General features: G+C 41.8%; 2 protein-coding genes across 5 annotated transcripts in view; one reads left to right on the top strand and one right to left on the bottom strand.

Annotated features, from left to right (window-relative positions):
- Nucleotides 1-18,210, bottom strand: part of ACER2 (alkaline ceramidase 2) — a 101,454-nt gene that overhangs the window by 6,665 nt on the left and 76,579 nt on the right. The window lies entirely within an intron of this gene.
- SLC24A2 (solute carrier family 24 member 2) overlaps nucleotides 1-18,210 on the top strand; it is a 157,358-nt gene that overhangs the window by 137,337 nt on the left and 1,811 nt on the right. For all 4 annotated transcript variants that reach the window (XM_038401710.2, XM_038401708.2, XM_038401709.2 and 1 more), the window contains 3 exons: nucleotides 974-1,108; nucleotides 15,183-15,272; nucleotides 17,013-17,179. In XM_038401710.2, coding sequence (XP_038257638.1) covers nucleotides 974-1,108; nucleotides 15,183-15,272; nucleotides 17,013-17,179 — 392 coding nt within the window. The remainder of the gene's footprint in view (nucleotides 1-973; nucleotides 1,109-15,182; nucleotides 15,273-17,012; nucleotides 17,180-18,210) is intronic.

Here is an 18,210-nt window from a genome sequence, read left to right as displayed (position 1 = left end):
TGCCACTTTTATATATGTTACCCTGATGCCGTTATGTTCAATGCATATTCAGTAGGGGATTTTTCCCTTCTTATTATTTGTATTTCCTCACCTCACTAATGTTGGAGTATCTTTTCTTTATAGGTTAGTATTTCAGTGATCTCAATTTATTATATACATCAATTCGTTACCATGGCCCTTTTGTGGTTAGGTATCACATTTGTTATTTCTGTCCTAACTAGTTATTTTGGTTCTTTCCAAGTTCTAAGTTGTGGTGTACCTCTTAAGTTTAAAAGGGTATGAAAGTTAGGAAAGCCCCTATGCCGACCTGCTTTAATGCATCCTTTATGTTAAAGGTCGCAGTTATACATGGACCTTATGCTTTAGTTCCATTTATCTAGGTGAAAGGTCCCAGACATAAGTATGCTAACTTGCTGAAGCTAATGTCTGACAGGATACGGGCCTGTAGGTTTCTCGCATTATTGCCGAATATAATGCAAAGCAGTAAATATAATGAAGGTGAGCTAGCCCACTGGGCTACAGTAGCAGTGAATATAATAAAGTAAACTAGCCCACTGGGCTACATCCCCACTCTCCCAAGATGCCTGAAGCTGATCAGTGCAATCCCAAAGAATGGCTAGCATTGGCAATGGAGGGGCCACTGATTCATTGCATCCCCAGGCAACCTTTGCCAGCAGGATTCACGTGATGCTCTAGCTGCAGTTTAGTGCTCCACCGCCCTGGCTGCTATCGCGTAGGCTCCTGGCAGTGTAAACATAATCTGCCCTTCTTCAGGGGTAGAACCCTTTGGGGCACAGGCTGGTGCAGCTTGCACCTTCCTGCATCAACACTGGCAATTCAAGCCCAATAGTTGTAATATAGCTGGAGCCAATGAGTCTTTCTTCAAGGTGTGAAGTTCGCATGACTTTCTCCTAAGAGATCGCTGACTTTATTCACCCAATTTACCTTCTATTCATTTCCATTTTTATGACAGAATTCAGAAGATGATGATGAAGAGCAGCCTCTCAGCCTGGCCTGGCCTGACACCCTACGCAAACAGTTCATGTATCTTGCTGTTTTCCCCATTGTTTTTCCATTGTGGATTACCCTGCCAGATGTCAGAAAGCCTGTGAGTACCACACTGTTGTTATAAGTTGATGTGTTTTGCACAATGGGATAGTTTCATTGAACAGATTCAAACTTCTCCGTCTTCTTGAACATTTTTAACCCCCTTTGGCATAGTTTTAATATAGTTTAGGATCCCTCTATTTTAAGGCAAAGATGTGATAATGAACTTTGTGCGGTTTACAAAGCCTAGTGGATTAATGTAAAAGTAGAGTTTGTGATTTTTCAGCAGTTTCACTCGTGGAGAAAATACAACACCAGAATTCTGAAGCAAACATCAACCTTAAACCAAGTATTAATCTGGGAGGTATCATTGTGAATGTGTTGCCATTATATGCATAAATATTTTATGGCACAAAGAGATAAACTCTTTCTTGTGGGCCTTGATAATTGCATTTCTTGATGTCCACTATGCATTACTTAACACCATAGGAAGTCTACCTTTCAGGAACGCGCAGACCACTAACAGTTCCTGTATCCTAGTGTCTCCGAAACAGCAGTAAAGTCTGTGCTTTCTATAAATACTCACTTTAAGAATTAAACATTCAGATTTAGTCAAATAAAATGATTATATATCATAGTGCCACTTTGCACGTCTTTCAACTTAGGCTCAAAATACTTTACAAACAAAGGTCCATGTTGCATCACTCCTTCCTCCAGCAACTCATCAACGTGGCCAAAGTGCTAACAGGGCTTCTCCTGAGAGCAAACAGTCCTGAGGACCCACATGGCTCTCTGATTCGATGCCACAAACATACTTTAGCCACCCCTAGTGGCGCTTCAGTCTTCAGAGTGGTTGAACTTCCATCTTTTCATGTTCTCTGTATGTGTAAATATCTTCTTACTATATGTTCCATTCTATGCATCCGATGAAGTGGGCTGTAGCCCACAAAAGCTTATGCTCAAATAAATTTGTTAGTCTCTAAGGTGCCAAAAGTACTCCTGTTCTTTTTGCTGATTCAGATTAACACGGGTGCTACTCTGAAACCTATCAGAAATGAATGCAGCCTCAGCCAGTATTACTATCTCCACTGATTCCCTGTGAGTTAAAAGAATGATGATGCATGTCCTCCTGACTTGGTCTCTGAGTCTCCTGCTTCTCAGTCTCAGATCTTGGACCCTATCAAGAAACATGCACAGGAGAGGGGAATGTGGGACACAATACTAGGGAAACAGCTGACTCTCGCTATCAAAAAGAAGGATTGTAATGTTAAGATGATACTGTCTGCCCACGAATGTCAGGGGGACAATCAGATCCTTAGGGCATGTCTACACTATACGTGCTACAGTGGCATCTATTACCTACATTGACATTAAAACTCCTTACAACTCACCTAGCGGTGGTAGCTAGGTTGATAGAAGAATTGTTGCCTCAACCTAGCTGTGATTAGGTCGACATAACTATGGTGTTCAGGGGTATGAATTTTTCACGCACCAGAGAAGCACATCTAGGTTGATCTAAATTTTAAGTGTATACCAAGGGTGTAGTTAATTAAGCCCCACAACACCCCTGCAAGGAATGGTAGGTAATGCAGCACCCGCCTGGATTTAACAGGGCACAGCAGTTTATGGCAAACTGAAGAAGAGTACCATAGAGAGACAAGGTAGATGAGGTAATATGTTTTACTGGACTTACTTCTGTTGGTGAGAGAGACAAGCTTTCAAGCTTTACAAGCTACACAGAGCTCTTCCTTAGTTAATTGACACTTCAGGGGTTTTAGGAAGGCAGAATATAATTATCAGAGCCAATACACAGGGGTTAACATGCTTACTTTTACTAAAAAGGCCATTAGACCACAATTGACCACAATAGATCAGAACATTTGATTTACATCCCATCCCAGTGATGGCTCCTCACCCCTGAACACCATGCTAAGGTATTGGTTCAGTATTGATTCAAAGGGAAGATTGCCACCTATTGGATCCCTAAAACCACTGCCTGCAGCACTTAGATTTTCCACACAAGTACTGACCAGGCCTGACTCTGCTTAGCTTATCTGACCCTACTTAGCTTGTGACATCTGACAGGGTCACTGCACAGCATGGGCTCACTCTACAATACAGTACAGTGGAAGATTAAATACTTAAAGCCAAATTCAGTTCTGAGACCAGTGCAAGCAAGTTGTAAAGGTCTAACTGAAAGAGGGATTAGGCCTATAAAAATCAATTTTTAAAAAACATTTTTTATTTTTAAGATGTTTTAACACAAGTAAAATTAAATTTAAAATGGTCATGAATACCATCTGTGTGAAATCTAGATAGCTTCAAAAAACAAGTTAAAAGTAGTTTCAGTTATTACATCCGCCCCTGAGTCCTCCAAGACAATTTATAACCCACATTTGCCTTTTATTTTATTTTATTTTGGCTTGTTTGTTTCAAATGTTTTATTAAGGCAAGAAGAAAAATAACCAGAAAAAACAATATCAAAAGATTAATTACTCCTAAGGCATAAATTTCATCATCATTTGGCAGTTATGTCCCTGATTAAGGAGAGAGTTAAGCACGTCCTATGTTAAGTACAAGTCATCCTATTGAAATAAAAAAAAAGTAAAAAATATTTTAAAATATATTGTTTTCTGTAGTCTTTTTCAGGAACAGTAATCTTAGTTGTTATTTGTTAAACATTTTCACACACATAACATGCAGTTATATTCGTCCTTACTCAGGCAAACTTTCATTAAAAAGAAGTTTAGCCTGAGTAAGGACTAAGTAAAAACTGAATAAGGTGGATTTAGGAGTTGGCCCAGTTATTTATATTATTTACAATCTCTTGGTTATCACTTTAGGATGAGATCCAGCAGTCTTTCCACATGCAGACCATCCATTAATTTCATCCTGATCTTTGTGTTTGCAGTCACTGAAGGTTGGATATTAATAAAAATGACTGTAATAGTTTGTCATGTCCTCGTTCTCTTGTATTTACATATCAAAACGGTAATAGCTTATAGACTCATCAAAGCTAAAAAATCAATAGCTGGATTAATGCCTCAGTCAGTGCTTTAATCTCCTCTTCTCAGTTCAAAAATAAATTTAAAACTTCAAAGAGAGGGGATGCACAAATTTATAAGGGTCTAAATCAGTGTTCTGAATTCTTCCTCCCATCACATTTCCCCTCCCATGCACTGAAATACTTCGGTTCAGTGCAAAGAACACAAGTTAAAATAAGACTGTCAAATTGTTCTTTGATAAAGATTTCTCAAAAGGCATAAATTTTCACTTTTCCCATCTAATTTTTGTGCTCTCATGGTTTTTTCTTTTAGATTTCAAACAACTATTTTAAAATGTGTTATTTAATAACATAACAGCATACAGTATGATATAGGTTTCAGTTTTGTATTGGTCTTTGTTTTGCAATCTCATTGACTATTAATATGAATCAGGATGTATAAAGTTATTCACAAAGGATTTCAAATTCTATCCTCAATTACACCTAGACTTGGGAAGTGGTGTGCATTGTTTTGAATAAAAATCTCAAACTAATTGAAGCACTCCTTGTAATCATTTTATTCATTTGCCTCAAACATTTATATTGTATAACCAGTTGTTAACAAAAATGTTTAATGAAAATCAAAAATCTCATTAATATTCAAGTGACTGTAAAAGTCACGTGAAGGTTTGCATCAGAAGTGCACATGCCAGATCTGGCCCATTGACAAAAAAGAATTTATTCCAGTAGGACATACTATATCATAACTTAGAGAATGAAGTATAAATGTATATACTGAAAGTCAAAGGGTGGCAGAAACTAAAGAAGAATTTGATTCACAGAAAGGAATGACTTGTCACGAATAGCAGGAAACAGAGGTTGATATTATATGCAGTTTGGAATCACATGTAATAATAACTGGAGAGGTAACAGGATGTATCAATGTGACTAACTGTTTACACTGAACATTACTGTGAAAGAATTAACCAGATAGTTGCAGAAACTCCCTGTGCCCAGCTGCCTAACTTGTCATAGATGCTTCATTAGCTTGTTTGTGTCTAAAACTCTCTGTCTTACTCCTGCCTGACTCCCCCACCCGTACCACCCAACTTAATGATTGATTATGATGGTTCAAAGTGCACTTCAGAATTCAGATTTACATGTACAGTGTGAGTCAAAGATTTGAGCAAACCTACTGCAACATTCAAATAGATTTTGAAGGCAAACTAAACACTTTGGACACAATTTGCAAATATGATAATTTTAACAGGAAATTTGAATTCCCTATTTGGAGGCTCTTGTTGGCACTTAGGCACATAAAATGAGCACTTGTGTGGTAAGTGCAGATTTGAGAGTCCATATAGAGCTTTGTATGTCCTCTGTGGGTGCCCACTTCTGAAAATTGTCCTTCCCTTTCTTCTGGGTGTGTTTTCTTTTCTCTTTTACCTTCCTTTCTGAAATATATTTTAGCTGAGCTGAAGGGGGAAGTATTAATAGTGTTTACCAGCACTAGAGCAAACTACAGTCAGTTCTCTAAATCCTTATAGTCTAATGAACGCCAAATTTAGCAAAACTCTCTAACATGAAATATACAATTTTTAAATCAGTAGGAACCCTCCTGTCTTTGTTTTTGTTTTTCCTGAATTTTATCCAATGTACAGATAATGATTTTTTTTTTAGAAATGTAACTACAGTGGTCTATATATTAGTTGAAAAGCAGCTCCATAATTAAATCAATAAATGACTCATTTTAATAAGCATTTGCTAGCTTAATAAACTGTTTACTTAAGACAGCCGCTTATGGAGCTAGACCCATCCTCACTGTAATGCTATTGGAGTAACTGGCAGTACACTAGGGACTGATTTATTCCATGGGGATTTAGTGGTTGGCTTTTTGTTCAAATGCCTTTATTATTAATAACAATAATAATAGCTAGATGTTGTAATAATAGTAACTCATACTTGTACAGTGCTTTTCAGCAATAGATCTCAAAGAGCTATACACAGAATATAAATATCATTATCCCCATTTTACAGATGGGGAAACTGAGAGACAGAGAGGTAAAGTGACTGCCTCAGAGTCACTCACCAAACTAGAGGCAGGGCCAGGAATAAAACCAGGTATCTTGAATCCCAGTTCAGTGCTCAATCCACTAGACCCTGCCCCCAACTGCCTCCCTCCTTTCCACTCTGAAAAAAGAGAAAATAATAAGACTCAAATTCTGCCATGATGCCAACATGAGGCAAATCGTTATGCCCATAAGTGGCAGATTAGCCACTGGGCCAATGGAGCCTGTGCCCAGGGGCCCTGGCCAACTGGAGGGCCCAAAAGAATGGGTGCCCCTGCACCCTGACCTGCTCCACCCGCTGGGCACTCCAGCTGGGGAGCAGGGTCAGGGAGTGGGGGCTTGCCGCGCTCTGCCTGTCTGGTGCTCCAGCTGGGGAGTGAGGTCAGGGCGTGTGGCTGGAGTGCCAGGCGGGTGGAGCGGGGCAAGCACCCATGCCCCAACCCCATTTCCCCAGCAGAAACATCGGGATATTCAGGGGAGACTGCAGGCCAAAGGGGTATGGAGGGGCCCCCACTTGCTCTGGCCCAGGTGCCCACAAAACCCTAATCCATCCCTGGTGGCCGTGCAGAGTCCCATTAACTACAATGAGACTCCATATAAGTGAACATTTCCTTCAACAAATAGAACCATTATCATCTACAGGCCTCTGGACAAGGACAAAGATGTGCCCACACAGACCCCATTTCAGGATCAGAGACTAAATGAGCAAAATATGATGAATGATAAACTATATCAAATGCCTATAGTAATAGAGAATAGAGAGTTCACACAAATAAATGTACATATGAGACAAATATATGAGGTATTAAGATTAAATATAAAATAAAAGCACCAGTTATAAAAGTGGGCAAAGGTTAAAAAAATCCTTTATTTTTTTGCCAAACAAAAGCTCAACACCTTGCAGGATCAGGGTCTAAGAAACAACATATTTGCTGAAAACATTCTTTGATCATAATCCTATTCGTTTTAAGCTCTGATATTTTTCAAAGACCTTTAGGAATTCTATACATATGTGCCCCAGGAAAAATATGTGAGCAAAGAAGGCACTATGCAGAAGCAATACCAGTCCAACAAATCTAGATTCAAGCTACTAAATTCAGTTGACATCTCTAAGTGGAAATGGCATATTTACTGTATGAACCATGCTTTTTTGATTTGTCCTGTTACCATGACCACAGCAGAGCCAACTGGTAACAAAACTGGGTGCTAGTATCTTTATAAAGCAACCATCACAACAGCTGCATACGCCACTGGAAAGAAATGTTGAGAAACATTGCTGTCTGACAGCTCTGACTATTTCTTCCACGAAAATTTTTAGAACTGACAGCTCTGCTCCTTCCCAGGAGCTTGTGAATTACTCACAGGGATGAATATCCAAAACTTTGACAATAATTACAATCTAATTTTTTTTGAGGATCCAGCCTCAGAAAAAACAGTACTCCCACTCTTTTTCAAATTCATCTGTATGCAAATTATTACCATATTTATGCATGATTTCAGCTTCTACAATTGGCACAGGCTTTACATTTTGCACTTTCCCAGTTATAATGTTTTCTCTTTTAAAAATAGATAATTAAACTGTAAAGTCTGTTAAAGTACACATAGCCTTGAACTACTGTTTATCAGTTAATTATAATGGAACAAAATTGGCTCAGACAGTCAGGGTGCATGTATGCTATAAAGTTACTGACATAATTCTCAGCTCTGCAGTTTCCTGCATTATGGTTGATTCCTTGTCTGATTTGCATAAACACTATATCATTATTTTACAATAACCATATGGTATGGATAGCCCTGTACTCTGGTTGACTGACATCCATTATTGGTCAATAGCGAGAATTTGAATAATTCACAGTATTGTTATTTTTTGACAACAAGAATATGCAAATCCCTCCGCTCTGATTGGCTCTCCTACTTAGAATTTTAAAGCTGATTGCCAACAACATGCATACCACCTCATCTTCTCACTGCCTTCAGTTGAAGAAAACACTACAAACTTACACAAAATAAGAAAATAATCCAAAAAGTAGAAAATACTGAACAAGAAATGGATCTTTACAAAAAAAAAATCCTTTTGAATCATTTGCCCCATTCAGGCTCAGTCCTACTCCCACTGAAGTAAAATTACATATACTCGCTGCAGCAGCCAGAAGTGTTGTTTTGACCATGTTGGTCCCAGGATATTAGAGAGACAAGGTAGGTGAGGTAATACATTGGACCAACTTCCACTGGTGAAAGAAACACACTTTCAAGCTATGCAGAGCTCTTTTTCAGGCCTGGGAAAGGTACACAGACCTGGCCTGCATTGGGACAGTACTTTGGTATAGCTGTGTTTCTGAGGGGTGTGAAAAATCCACAGCCCCCTCCCCCGAGAGACAGCTCTACTGACCTAACCCCTGGTGTAGACCAGCACGAGGTTGATGGAAAAATTCTTCTGTCAATTTAGCTACCACTTCTCAGGGAGACGGATTACATACACCAGTGGTTTTCAACCTGTGGTCTGCAGACCCCTATGGGTCCACAATCTAAGTCTCAGGGGTCCATGAAAGGTTGTCATTCCCATAGAATAGTTATTTTCAATTTCTGGTCCACAGCCCCATGGGGCACCACACACTATGTCTAAAATTTCCAATGGCGTCCGCACCTCCATTCAAAATGTTTTTGGGGTCTGCAAATTAAAAAAGGTTGCAAACCTCCCGTTGGCACAAGTAGCATCTACACGCACTCCATTTAGCTTGCAGTCACCCACACAAAACAGTTCCTGAATATTGTTCTGCCTAATGTGGGTGGGTTGAGTGGGTTCTGGTCTGTGAGGAGTAATGTATAGTAGAACTGGCCTTGAATTTCTGTGAGCTCCCTGAAAAAGAAATCTTTAGACTGACTTAAGCATGCTGAATTGATAATATTCAAAGAGTGCATGCTCTCTGACTCTAATTGCAGTCATGTTCAGGAAAAGTAATGGGAACATTCAGTACATTTCTGAGCCTAATTTTCTCCCTGCAGTTGGAAATTACTCACATGCCTGTGTGGGGAGAACTGTGTTCCAGAGAATGGAGGAACAGATAGAGGCTGCATGTATTAGACATTTTACATTCTGAAATGATAGTTCAAATGGAAGCTGCAGGATTCCCCTAAGATCTCATGGTTTGATCTGAATGCACTGTCTGAGGAAGTTACTGTTTAGAGAGTTTTGCTAAGCAGGAAAATGGCCTGTAGTTAAGGCTAAGATTTTGTCACAGTTATTTTTAGTAAAGGTCATGGACAGGTCCCAGACAATAAACAGATATTCCACAGGGGAGCCCGTGACCTGTCCGTGACTTTATCAAAAATAACCGGTGTCCAGGGATAGGTGGGGAGAGGAATGGAGTCCTATAGAGGTGAGGATTGACAGGCTGAGCCCCACACCATGGCAGGGGGCACAGCCCCGGCTCCAGCAGCCACAGAGTGGGGCGCAGCCATGGGGGCGCACAGCCCTTGCTCTGGAGCTGGCCACAGCTGTGGGACAGAGGTGTGCAGCCCCGGCTCTAGCCCCCACCAAGCCCCAGCTGCAGCCTGGGGGGCCACTGCCCTGGGAAGCCACGAGGGGGGTGCACGGCCCCAACTGCAGCCCCCACCACAAGCTGCAGGGCAGGGGCTGCGGGGTCCTGGTTCCAGCCCCAGTTGCAGAGCAGGGGCACACAGTCCCACCTCCAGCCCTGGTTTCAGCCCCTGACAGCTGAAGCCAAAGAAGTCACTGAAGTCTGGTAAAGTCACAGAATCTGTGACTGCTGTGACCTCCGTGACTAAATCATAGCCTTACCTGTAGTCCATGGGCCCAAAAATTAAAAGTGAAGTTTAAAGGACTTTCACAAACAGAAGTGCTATAGAGTCAAGCCACAATTACACACTAGACAGTGGAACCAGTATTCCCAATGGAGAGTGCTTACTCACATAAGCAGTCCTATTGATCATTCACATAAGCTTGTAAAACATTACCTCTGGCTCATTAAAAATAATCTGATGTGAGGGAGAGCCAAAACAATGAGCGAATTTAAGGAATGTTTGTTATTTAAAATCTGACTCATAGTATCATAGAAGATTAGGGTTGGAAGAGACTTCAGGAGGTCATCTAGGCCAACCCCCTGCTCAAAACAGGACCAAACCCAACTAAATCATCCCAGTCAGGGCGTTGTCAAGCCAGGCCTTAGAAACTTCTAAGGATGGAAATTCCACCACCTCCCTAGGTAACCCATTCCAGTGCTTCACCACCCTCCTAGTGAAATATTTTTTCGTAATATCCAATCTAGACCTCCCCCACTGCAACTTGAGACCATTGCTCCTTGTTCTGTCATCTGCCACCACTGAGAGCAGCTGAGCTCCATCCTCTTTGGAACCTGTCTTCAGGTAGTTGAAGGCCACTATCAAATCCCTCCGCCCCACACACATACACTCTTCTCTTCTGCAGACTAAATAAGTCTGTTCCCCCAGCCTTTCATCATAAGTCATGTGCCCCAGACCCCAATCATGTTTGTTCCCTTCTGCTGGACTCTCTCCAATTTGTCCACATCCTTTCTGAAGTGGAGGGACCAAAACTGGATGCAGTACTCCAGATGTGACCTCACCAGTGCTGAATAGAGGGGAATAATCACTTCCCTCCATCTGCTGGCAACACTCCTACTAATGCAGCCCAATATGCCGTTAGCCTTCTTAGCAACAAGGGCACACTGTTGACTCATATCCAGCTTCTCATACACTGTAATCCCTAGGTCCTTTTCTACAGAATTGCCACTTAGCCAGTTGGTCCCCAGCCTCTAGCTGTGCATGGGATTCTTGCATCCTAAGTGCAGAACTCTGCACTTGTCCTTGTTGAACCTCATCAGATTTCTTTTGGCCCAATCCTCCAATTTGTCTAGGTCACTCTGGACCCTAGCCTTACCCTCCAGCTTATCTACCTCTCCCTCTAGCTTAGTGTCATCCATGAACTCGCTGAGGGTGCAATCCATCCCATCATCCAGATCATTAATGAAGCTGTTGAACAAAACCAGCCCCAGGACCAACCCGTGGAGCACTCTGCTTGATACCGGCTGCTAACTAGACATTGAGCTGTTGACCACACCCATTGAGCCCGACAATCTAGCCAGCCTTCTATCCACCTTATAGTCCATTCATCCAATCCATACTTCTTTAACTTTCTGGCAAGAATACTGTGGGAGACCATATCAAAAGCTTTGCTAAAGTCAAGGAATATCACATCCACCACTATCTACAGCATCAGTTATCTCATCATAAAAGGCAGTCAGGTTGGTCAGGCATGACTTGCTCGTGGTGAATCCATATTGACTGTTCCTGATCACCTTTCTCTCCTCCGAGTGCTTCCAAATGGATTCCTTGAGGACCTGCTCCAAGATTTTTCAAGGGACTGAGATGAGGCTGACCGGTGTGTAGTTCCCCGGGTTCTCTTTCTTTCCTTTTTTAAAGATGGGCACTATATTCGCCTTTTTCCAATTGTCAGGGACCTCCCCTGATCACCACGATTTTTCAAAGATAATGGCCAATGGCTCTGCAATCTCATCATCCAACTCCCTCAGCACCCTTGGATGCATTAGATCTGGACCCATGGACTTGTGCATGTCCAGCTTTTCTAAATAGTCCTTATCCTGTTCTTCCACCAGTGAGGGTTGCTCACCTCCTCCCCATACTGTGCTGCCCAGCACAGCAGCAGCCTGAGAGCTGACCTTCTCTGTGAAGACCAAGGCAAAAAAAGCATTGAGTACTTCAGTTTTTTCCACATCATCTGTTACTGGATTGCCTCCCCCATTCAGTAAGGGTCCCACACTTTCCCTGACCACCTTCTTGTTGCTAATATCCCTGTAGAAACCCTTCTTGTTACCCTTCACATCCCTTGCTAGCTGCAACTCCAATTGTGCTTTGACCTTCCTGCCTACACCCCTGCATACTCCTCCCTAGTCATCTGTCCAAGTTTCCACTTTTGTAAGCTTCCTTTTTGTGATTAAACTCACCGAAGGTTTCTCTGTTAAGCCAAGCTGGTAACCTGCCATTTGCTATTCTTTCTGCACATCAGGGTGGTTTGTTCCTGCACCCTCAATAAGGCTTCTTTAAAATACAGCCAACTCTCCTGGACTACTTTCCCCTCATATTAGCCTCCCGGGGATCCTGCCCATCAGTTCCCTGAAGGAGTCTAAGTCTGCTTTTCTGAAGTCCAGGGTCCATATTCTGCTGCTCTCCTTTCTTCCTTTTGTCAGGATCCTGAACTCGACCATCTCATGGTCACTGCTGCCCAGGTTACCACCCACTTCTACTTCCCCTACCAATTCTTTCCTGTTTGTGAGCAGCACGTCAAGAAGAGCATGGCCCCTAGTTGGTTTCTCCGGTACTTGCACCAGGAAGTTGTCCCCAACACTCTCCAGAAACTTCCTGGATTGTCTGTGCACTGCTGTATTGCTCTCCCAGCAGATGTAAGGGTGATTGAAGTCCCCCATGAGAACCAGGGCCTGTGATCTGGAAACTTCTGTTAGTTGTCCAAAGAAAGCCTCTTCTACTTCATCCTCCTGGTCTGGTGGTCTATATCAGATGGCCACCATGACATCACCCTTGTGCTCTCACTTCTAAACTTAACCCAAAGACACTCAACAGGCTTTTCTCCAGTTTCATACTGGAGTTCTGAACAATCATTCTGCTCTCTTACATATAGTGCAACTCCTCCACCTTTTCTCCCCTGCCAGTCCATCCATGACAGTGCTCCAGTCAAGTGAGTTACCCCACCAAGTCTCTATTATTCCAGTCACATCATAGTTCCTTGACTGTTCCAGGACTTTCAATTCTTCCTGCTTGTTTCCCAGGCTTCTTGCATTCATGTACAGGCACCTCTGATAACTAGCCGATTGCCCTACTTTTTCAGTTTGAACCAGGCAGCCTCCCCTATTGAACCCTCCTCCTTATGTTTCCTCCCAGTATCCCACTTCCCCACTTACCACAGGGCTTAGGTCTCCATCCCCCAGCGAACTCAGTTTAAAGCCCTCCTCACTAAGTTAGCAAGCCTGCCTGAGAAGATGCTCTTCCCTCTCTTCGTTAGGTGGATCCCATCTCTTCCTAGCAATCCTTCTACATTGAACAACATCCCATGGTCAAAGAATCCAAAGCCTTCTCTCCAACACCACCTGCACAACCACGCATTTACCTCCACAATTCAATGATCCCTACCTGGGCCTTTTCCTTCAACAGGGGAGATGGACAAGAACACAACTTGCACCTCAAATTCCTTTATCCTTCTTCCCAGAGCCATGTAGTCTGCAGTGACCCACGCAAGGTCATTCTTGGCAGTATCATTGGTGCCCATATGAGAAGTAGGAAGGGGTAGCGGTCCGAGGGCTTGATCTGTCTCAGCAGACACTCCATCACATCCTGAATTCTAGTTCCAGGCAAGTAGCACACTTCTCGAGTTTCCCAGTCTGGATGGAAGATGGATAACTCCATCCCCCTTAAGAGGGAGTCCCTGACCACCACCACCCTTCTCCTCCTCTTGGGAGTGGTGTTCATGAAACCCCCATCCATAGGACAATGCATCTCAGGCCTTCCGGTTGATGGGGTCTCCCTCTGATCCCTTCCCTCACATGACTCTTCCAAACCATCCTCCGCTGTAGTACCTGTGCAGAGAGCCTGAAAACGGTTTCTTGCCTCTATCTGCATTGGGGGCACATGGGTTCTTCTCTTCCTTCTTCTGGAGGTCACATGTTGCCAACGTTCTTCTCCGTTCTGCACTGCCCTCTCTGATTCTTCAGCATGCTGTGCCAGCAGTACCAAATGCTGAAGCATTCATTCACAATACAAATATAGTCTCAAGCCATAATTTGATTTACATTGTGATTATTCCAAACGGAATTACAATCAAGATTAACCCTGCCAAACTAGTTAACTTAAGATCTCCCATTTAAACAGGTATACCTGGCTTAGAAAGGCCATGGGGATGTGACACTGAAAGGGACAGAGACCAAAATAAGTCATGAATTTTAATATAACCCATTAATTTGTTATGAGAATACTGGTCATTCAAAGCTTGACATTAGTAAAGGAGAAATCCTAATTAAAAATGAATCTGCTTTGGTGTGATATAGATTTTGGAACTCATTAATGGGCTTCAAAGACATTATTGTGTGTACAGGTTTACCTTTCTTTTATAACAATCCTCTCTACAAAACAAAGCAAAGGGGTTCCACAGTAATGAGTACATCTTAATTGCATCCTACCACGTTAATTGAAAATAAAAAGGGTTATTTTTCCAAGCAAAATATGACAAGCTAAAAACTTCAAAATGTACTTCTTTATCATTCTGGACTCTGCAGCAACCTCTGTGGTACTGACTGTACAAAAAATACATTCTCACTATAGAGTTTGTTGGCAAAAATTTACCTTTTATATGAATTGTACCTTGCATATTTTGAGTGTGTGCACATGGCCTTGAGGATGGGGCACTAGCCTGCATTCAGAAGACCTAGTTTCAATTTCCATCTCTATCCTGCTGGATTACTTTGGGCAAATCACTTAAACTCCCTGTGCCTCCATTTCTCCATCTGTAAAACAGGGATAATGATACTCATTCTTTGAGACCTCAAGATAAGGACTAGCTTGAATATGAATAACTTTTACTCACAAGGAATCACTTCAAAAGTGGAAAATGGCTCTTAAGAATATCATAGCCTGTTAAAGCTGTTTTCCACTTTCAAACTGATTCTTTATGAATAAAAGTTATTTTAGTAAATTCAAAGCCAAGGCCCTGATTCAGTGAAGCACTGAAGCAAATTTCAGCCTAAGGATATACAAAATGAATGGCAAACCAATATTTAGTATTCGGTATGACCAAGTCTAATATTACAATCCTGACGTAGGCTATTTTCCTATTGAAGTCAGTGGGAGGTTTGCCTGTGTAAGAACTGCAGGATTAAGGCATGCAGAGGTTCAGCTACTTAACCCTCTTCTAACTTTCTTAGATCACTATATTTGTAATTTTGAATTTGTTTAGGGGCTGTATATGCATTGGTCAATATTTAACATAAATGCCCACTATTTCTGTTTTATTTCTCTTTCAGTCCTCCAGGAAATTTTTTCCTGTCACATTCTTTGGAGCAATCACTTGGATAGCAGTTTTTTCTTATTTAATGGTCTGGTGGGCACATCAGGTAAGAGAATGATAATGATGTGAAACGTAAGCTTTCCAATGTGTCTCAATTTGTGACTAGTCATTTAGGGCCAGATTCTGCAACCCTACCACATACTGAGTAGACCCTTATTCTGCAAGCTGGAATGATTCTCAGAGTAAGGTACTACTCAGTGACTGGAAAGGTGGCCCTGAAAGAGGTGGATTCTTTACACTTTGCTGATAAATATTTGATCATTCTGGTCACATTAGAAGCAGCAATAACCATTCACTGATAGCTATGTAAATAATGCATCTTTGAAAATCTTATATGGGTTATTCCTCTTTAACCTGGAACTATGATGCAAAGGCCTATATGGGCTTAGCATGTAGACCCCTTCCTCAGTTACTCTGTCCATGACCCCTCTCACCTGACATTAACATCATAGGGCTTAATTGGAGCAAAGAGTCTTGCAAAGGCCCTGCATGCTTGCTGGGGAGGATTTCATCCTTAACAATAGCCCAGTTCCTGCTATCCCTCCTCAGGCAAAACTCCCGTTGAACTCAATGGAGATTTTTGTCTTTTTGTAGGATTCAGCCCTAATGGAAATACATTTGAGTGAGCTGAATCCTTGTAAAAGGGCCTACAAAACGAAATAGCTTTTCCATAGTGCTGATTTTTATTCAGTTTTTCCTGTCTTTTTGCCTGTTTCCACATGTTTGTCTAATTTTTAGTGTCATTTTCCTTGGCCTCATATTTTTCTTAAGTGTTTCTTCTTGTGTGAAAAGCAGAGCTCGGCGAATCATGCAGTGTTCGGTTTCTGTGGGATTCACCAGCTGAACCATGTAGCTTGATTCAACCCCTGCAAGCTCCAGTTGAAATTCTATTGTAAACCCTGATGTTGCCATTAGTGGGGATGGTTTGCCTTATAAGACATAAAAGAATTGGTCACACTAGTAATTTCTTATTATTTATCTAGTGCAGTAGGTTTAAATGCCACTGTACTTCAGTAAAGCTACACACAACTAAAAGCAAAGTCCCTGCCTGTACAACTTGGAAGCTAAGGGCTGCCCTTAGCTGCTCAAGCCATGGTTGTCAAGGAGGAGGAGTAAAGTTTTATTAGCTGTGTGATGGGTCCTAGAGCCATCTTGTCAGCACAAGGTAGGATGGCTCAGGGTAGAATAAGCAGTAGTATATGCACTCTGTTGCGCCCTTAAAAACAGCAGAGTGCATATCCTGCTAGCACATCCAGGACCCTGCAAAACATGTTAGCCAGCTGAGGGTCTAACCACATGCCCATACTGGTGGGAAATGCTCATTTGGAGCTGCGAGGGACTAGCGAGCACAATAGCAATGTACTGTCATTAGCACATAGATCTTATGCCCTGCTACCTACAGACCCCTATCCTCTTACATCCCATGAGCATACTCATGCAACTCAGGGCAGTATTTGGCCCTAAAGAAGCAACCAACCACTTCTCCCCATTCTGACTGCTTTATTAATAGTATAAACATGTTCTTTTTCTCCCTACTAGCAGTAAGTATTAGGAAAGTCACTCTGTCAGTAGGGTCATATTGATGATTTAATTCCAAAACTAAAAAATGTCATGTTCCAAAAACTAGGGAGCATATTCTACTCTCTTTCCATTGGCATACTACCAAAGATTGAGGCTAGAATATACCCCTAGCTGATTTTTCATTTTAACCAAATTTACAGCAAAGAACGCCCATTCCTCTCATGACCTCTCTGTATTCTTTTGTACTTTTCTCAATACTTTTTAGGTTGGCGAGACCATTGGCATTAGTGAAGAAATCATGGGATTGACTATGTTAGCTGCAGGCACCTCTATCCCTGATCTAATTACCAGTGTTATTGTGGCACGAAAAGGCCTAGGTGATATGGCAGTATCCAGCTCTGTTGGAAGCAACATCTTTGACATCACAGTGGGGTAAGTACTGCACAAAGATAATTATGGCTAAGTTATAAAAACTTACATTGTTTTGTCATAGTGTTGGCTACCATTACTTTCTGTTCGTTTGCATGTAATGGAAATAGAAGATTTCAAAATACAGTATCTTACACGTGCAACATGCTTTACTGTTTTTCTTGATTTGTATCAAGGTTACTGTATAATCAGGTCAAAAGTGAATATTTGTTAAATAAGCTTGTTATAAATCAATTGGATGAGCCTCCAATTTGCTGTTTGTGTGTTTGTTTTGTTTTGTTTGTTTAAAGAACCATTCAGTCAGGTAAATTTCACATTTTTAAAATATTTAAGAATATTGTTGCAGGTGTCGTATTTAAAGCATGCTTTGCTTTAGTCAGCAGTTTGGGATTTGGTCCCTTTTGTTCACTGTTTCCAAACTACAGCTGTCTGTGTGATCAGTGATCATGAATGCTTTTTTGGTCTTGCAGTACCTGCCCAGCTGTAGTCTGTACTACTGAGTGTTCCACCCTCCAGATAAATCCTGACTAATCCAGACATTCAGGCACTGATTCTGTTATTCTAAGGCCCCTTCACATAGTTCTGACAGTGTGAGGAGGCCTTAAAGTGGACAGAAATGGCACCCTGAGAATACACTCTGTGCAGGGGGCATCCCTATAGAGCAAAAGGGTTCTACACCAGCCCTGCTTCCAGCCCCTGGTATAATGGTGATCAGGGGTATGGACAGGTGTAATGCATTGTTTGCCCCCATCGGGGCCATAGGAAGCTGAACACAAGTTAAAAGGCTCCTTGAGGCTGTTTTAACTTACATCAGGGCCAGGCAGGTTCCTGGCTGCCTCAGAATACAGGATGTGGGGGAGGGGGTTAAAGTCACCTTTGTCCCCCCATCTCTGCCCTAAGAATAAGAACTGAGAATCTGGCCACCTCTAATAGCACCATCTCCAAAGTTATTTGTTTGCCATCGGATGCCAGCAGGAGGAGATTTCACATTATATTTTTGATAATCAGATTGATTCTAATGTGAAAATAGCAGG

The sequence above is a fragment of the Dermochelys coriacea genome, chromosome 5 (genome assembly GCF_009764565.3).
Source record: "Dermochelys coriacea isolate rDerCor1 chromosome 5, rDerCor1.pri.v4, whole genome shotgun sequence".
Classification (NCBI taxonomy): Eukaryota; Metazoa; Chordata; order Testudines; family Dermochelyidae; genus Dermochelys; species Dermochelys coriacea.
This window is presented reverse-complemented; position numbering and strand designations above follow the sequence as displayed.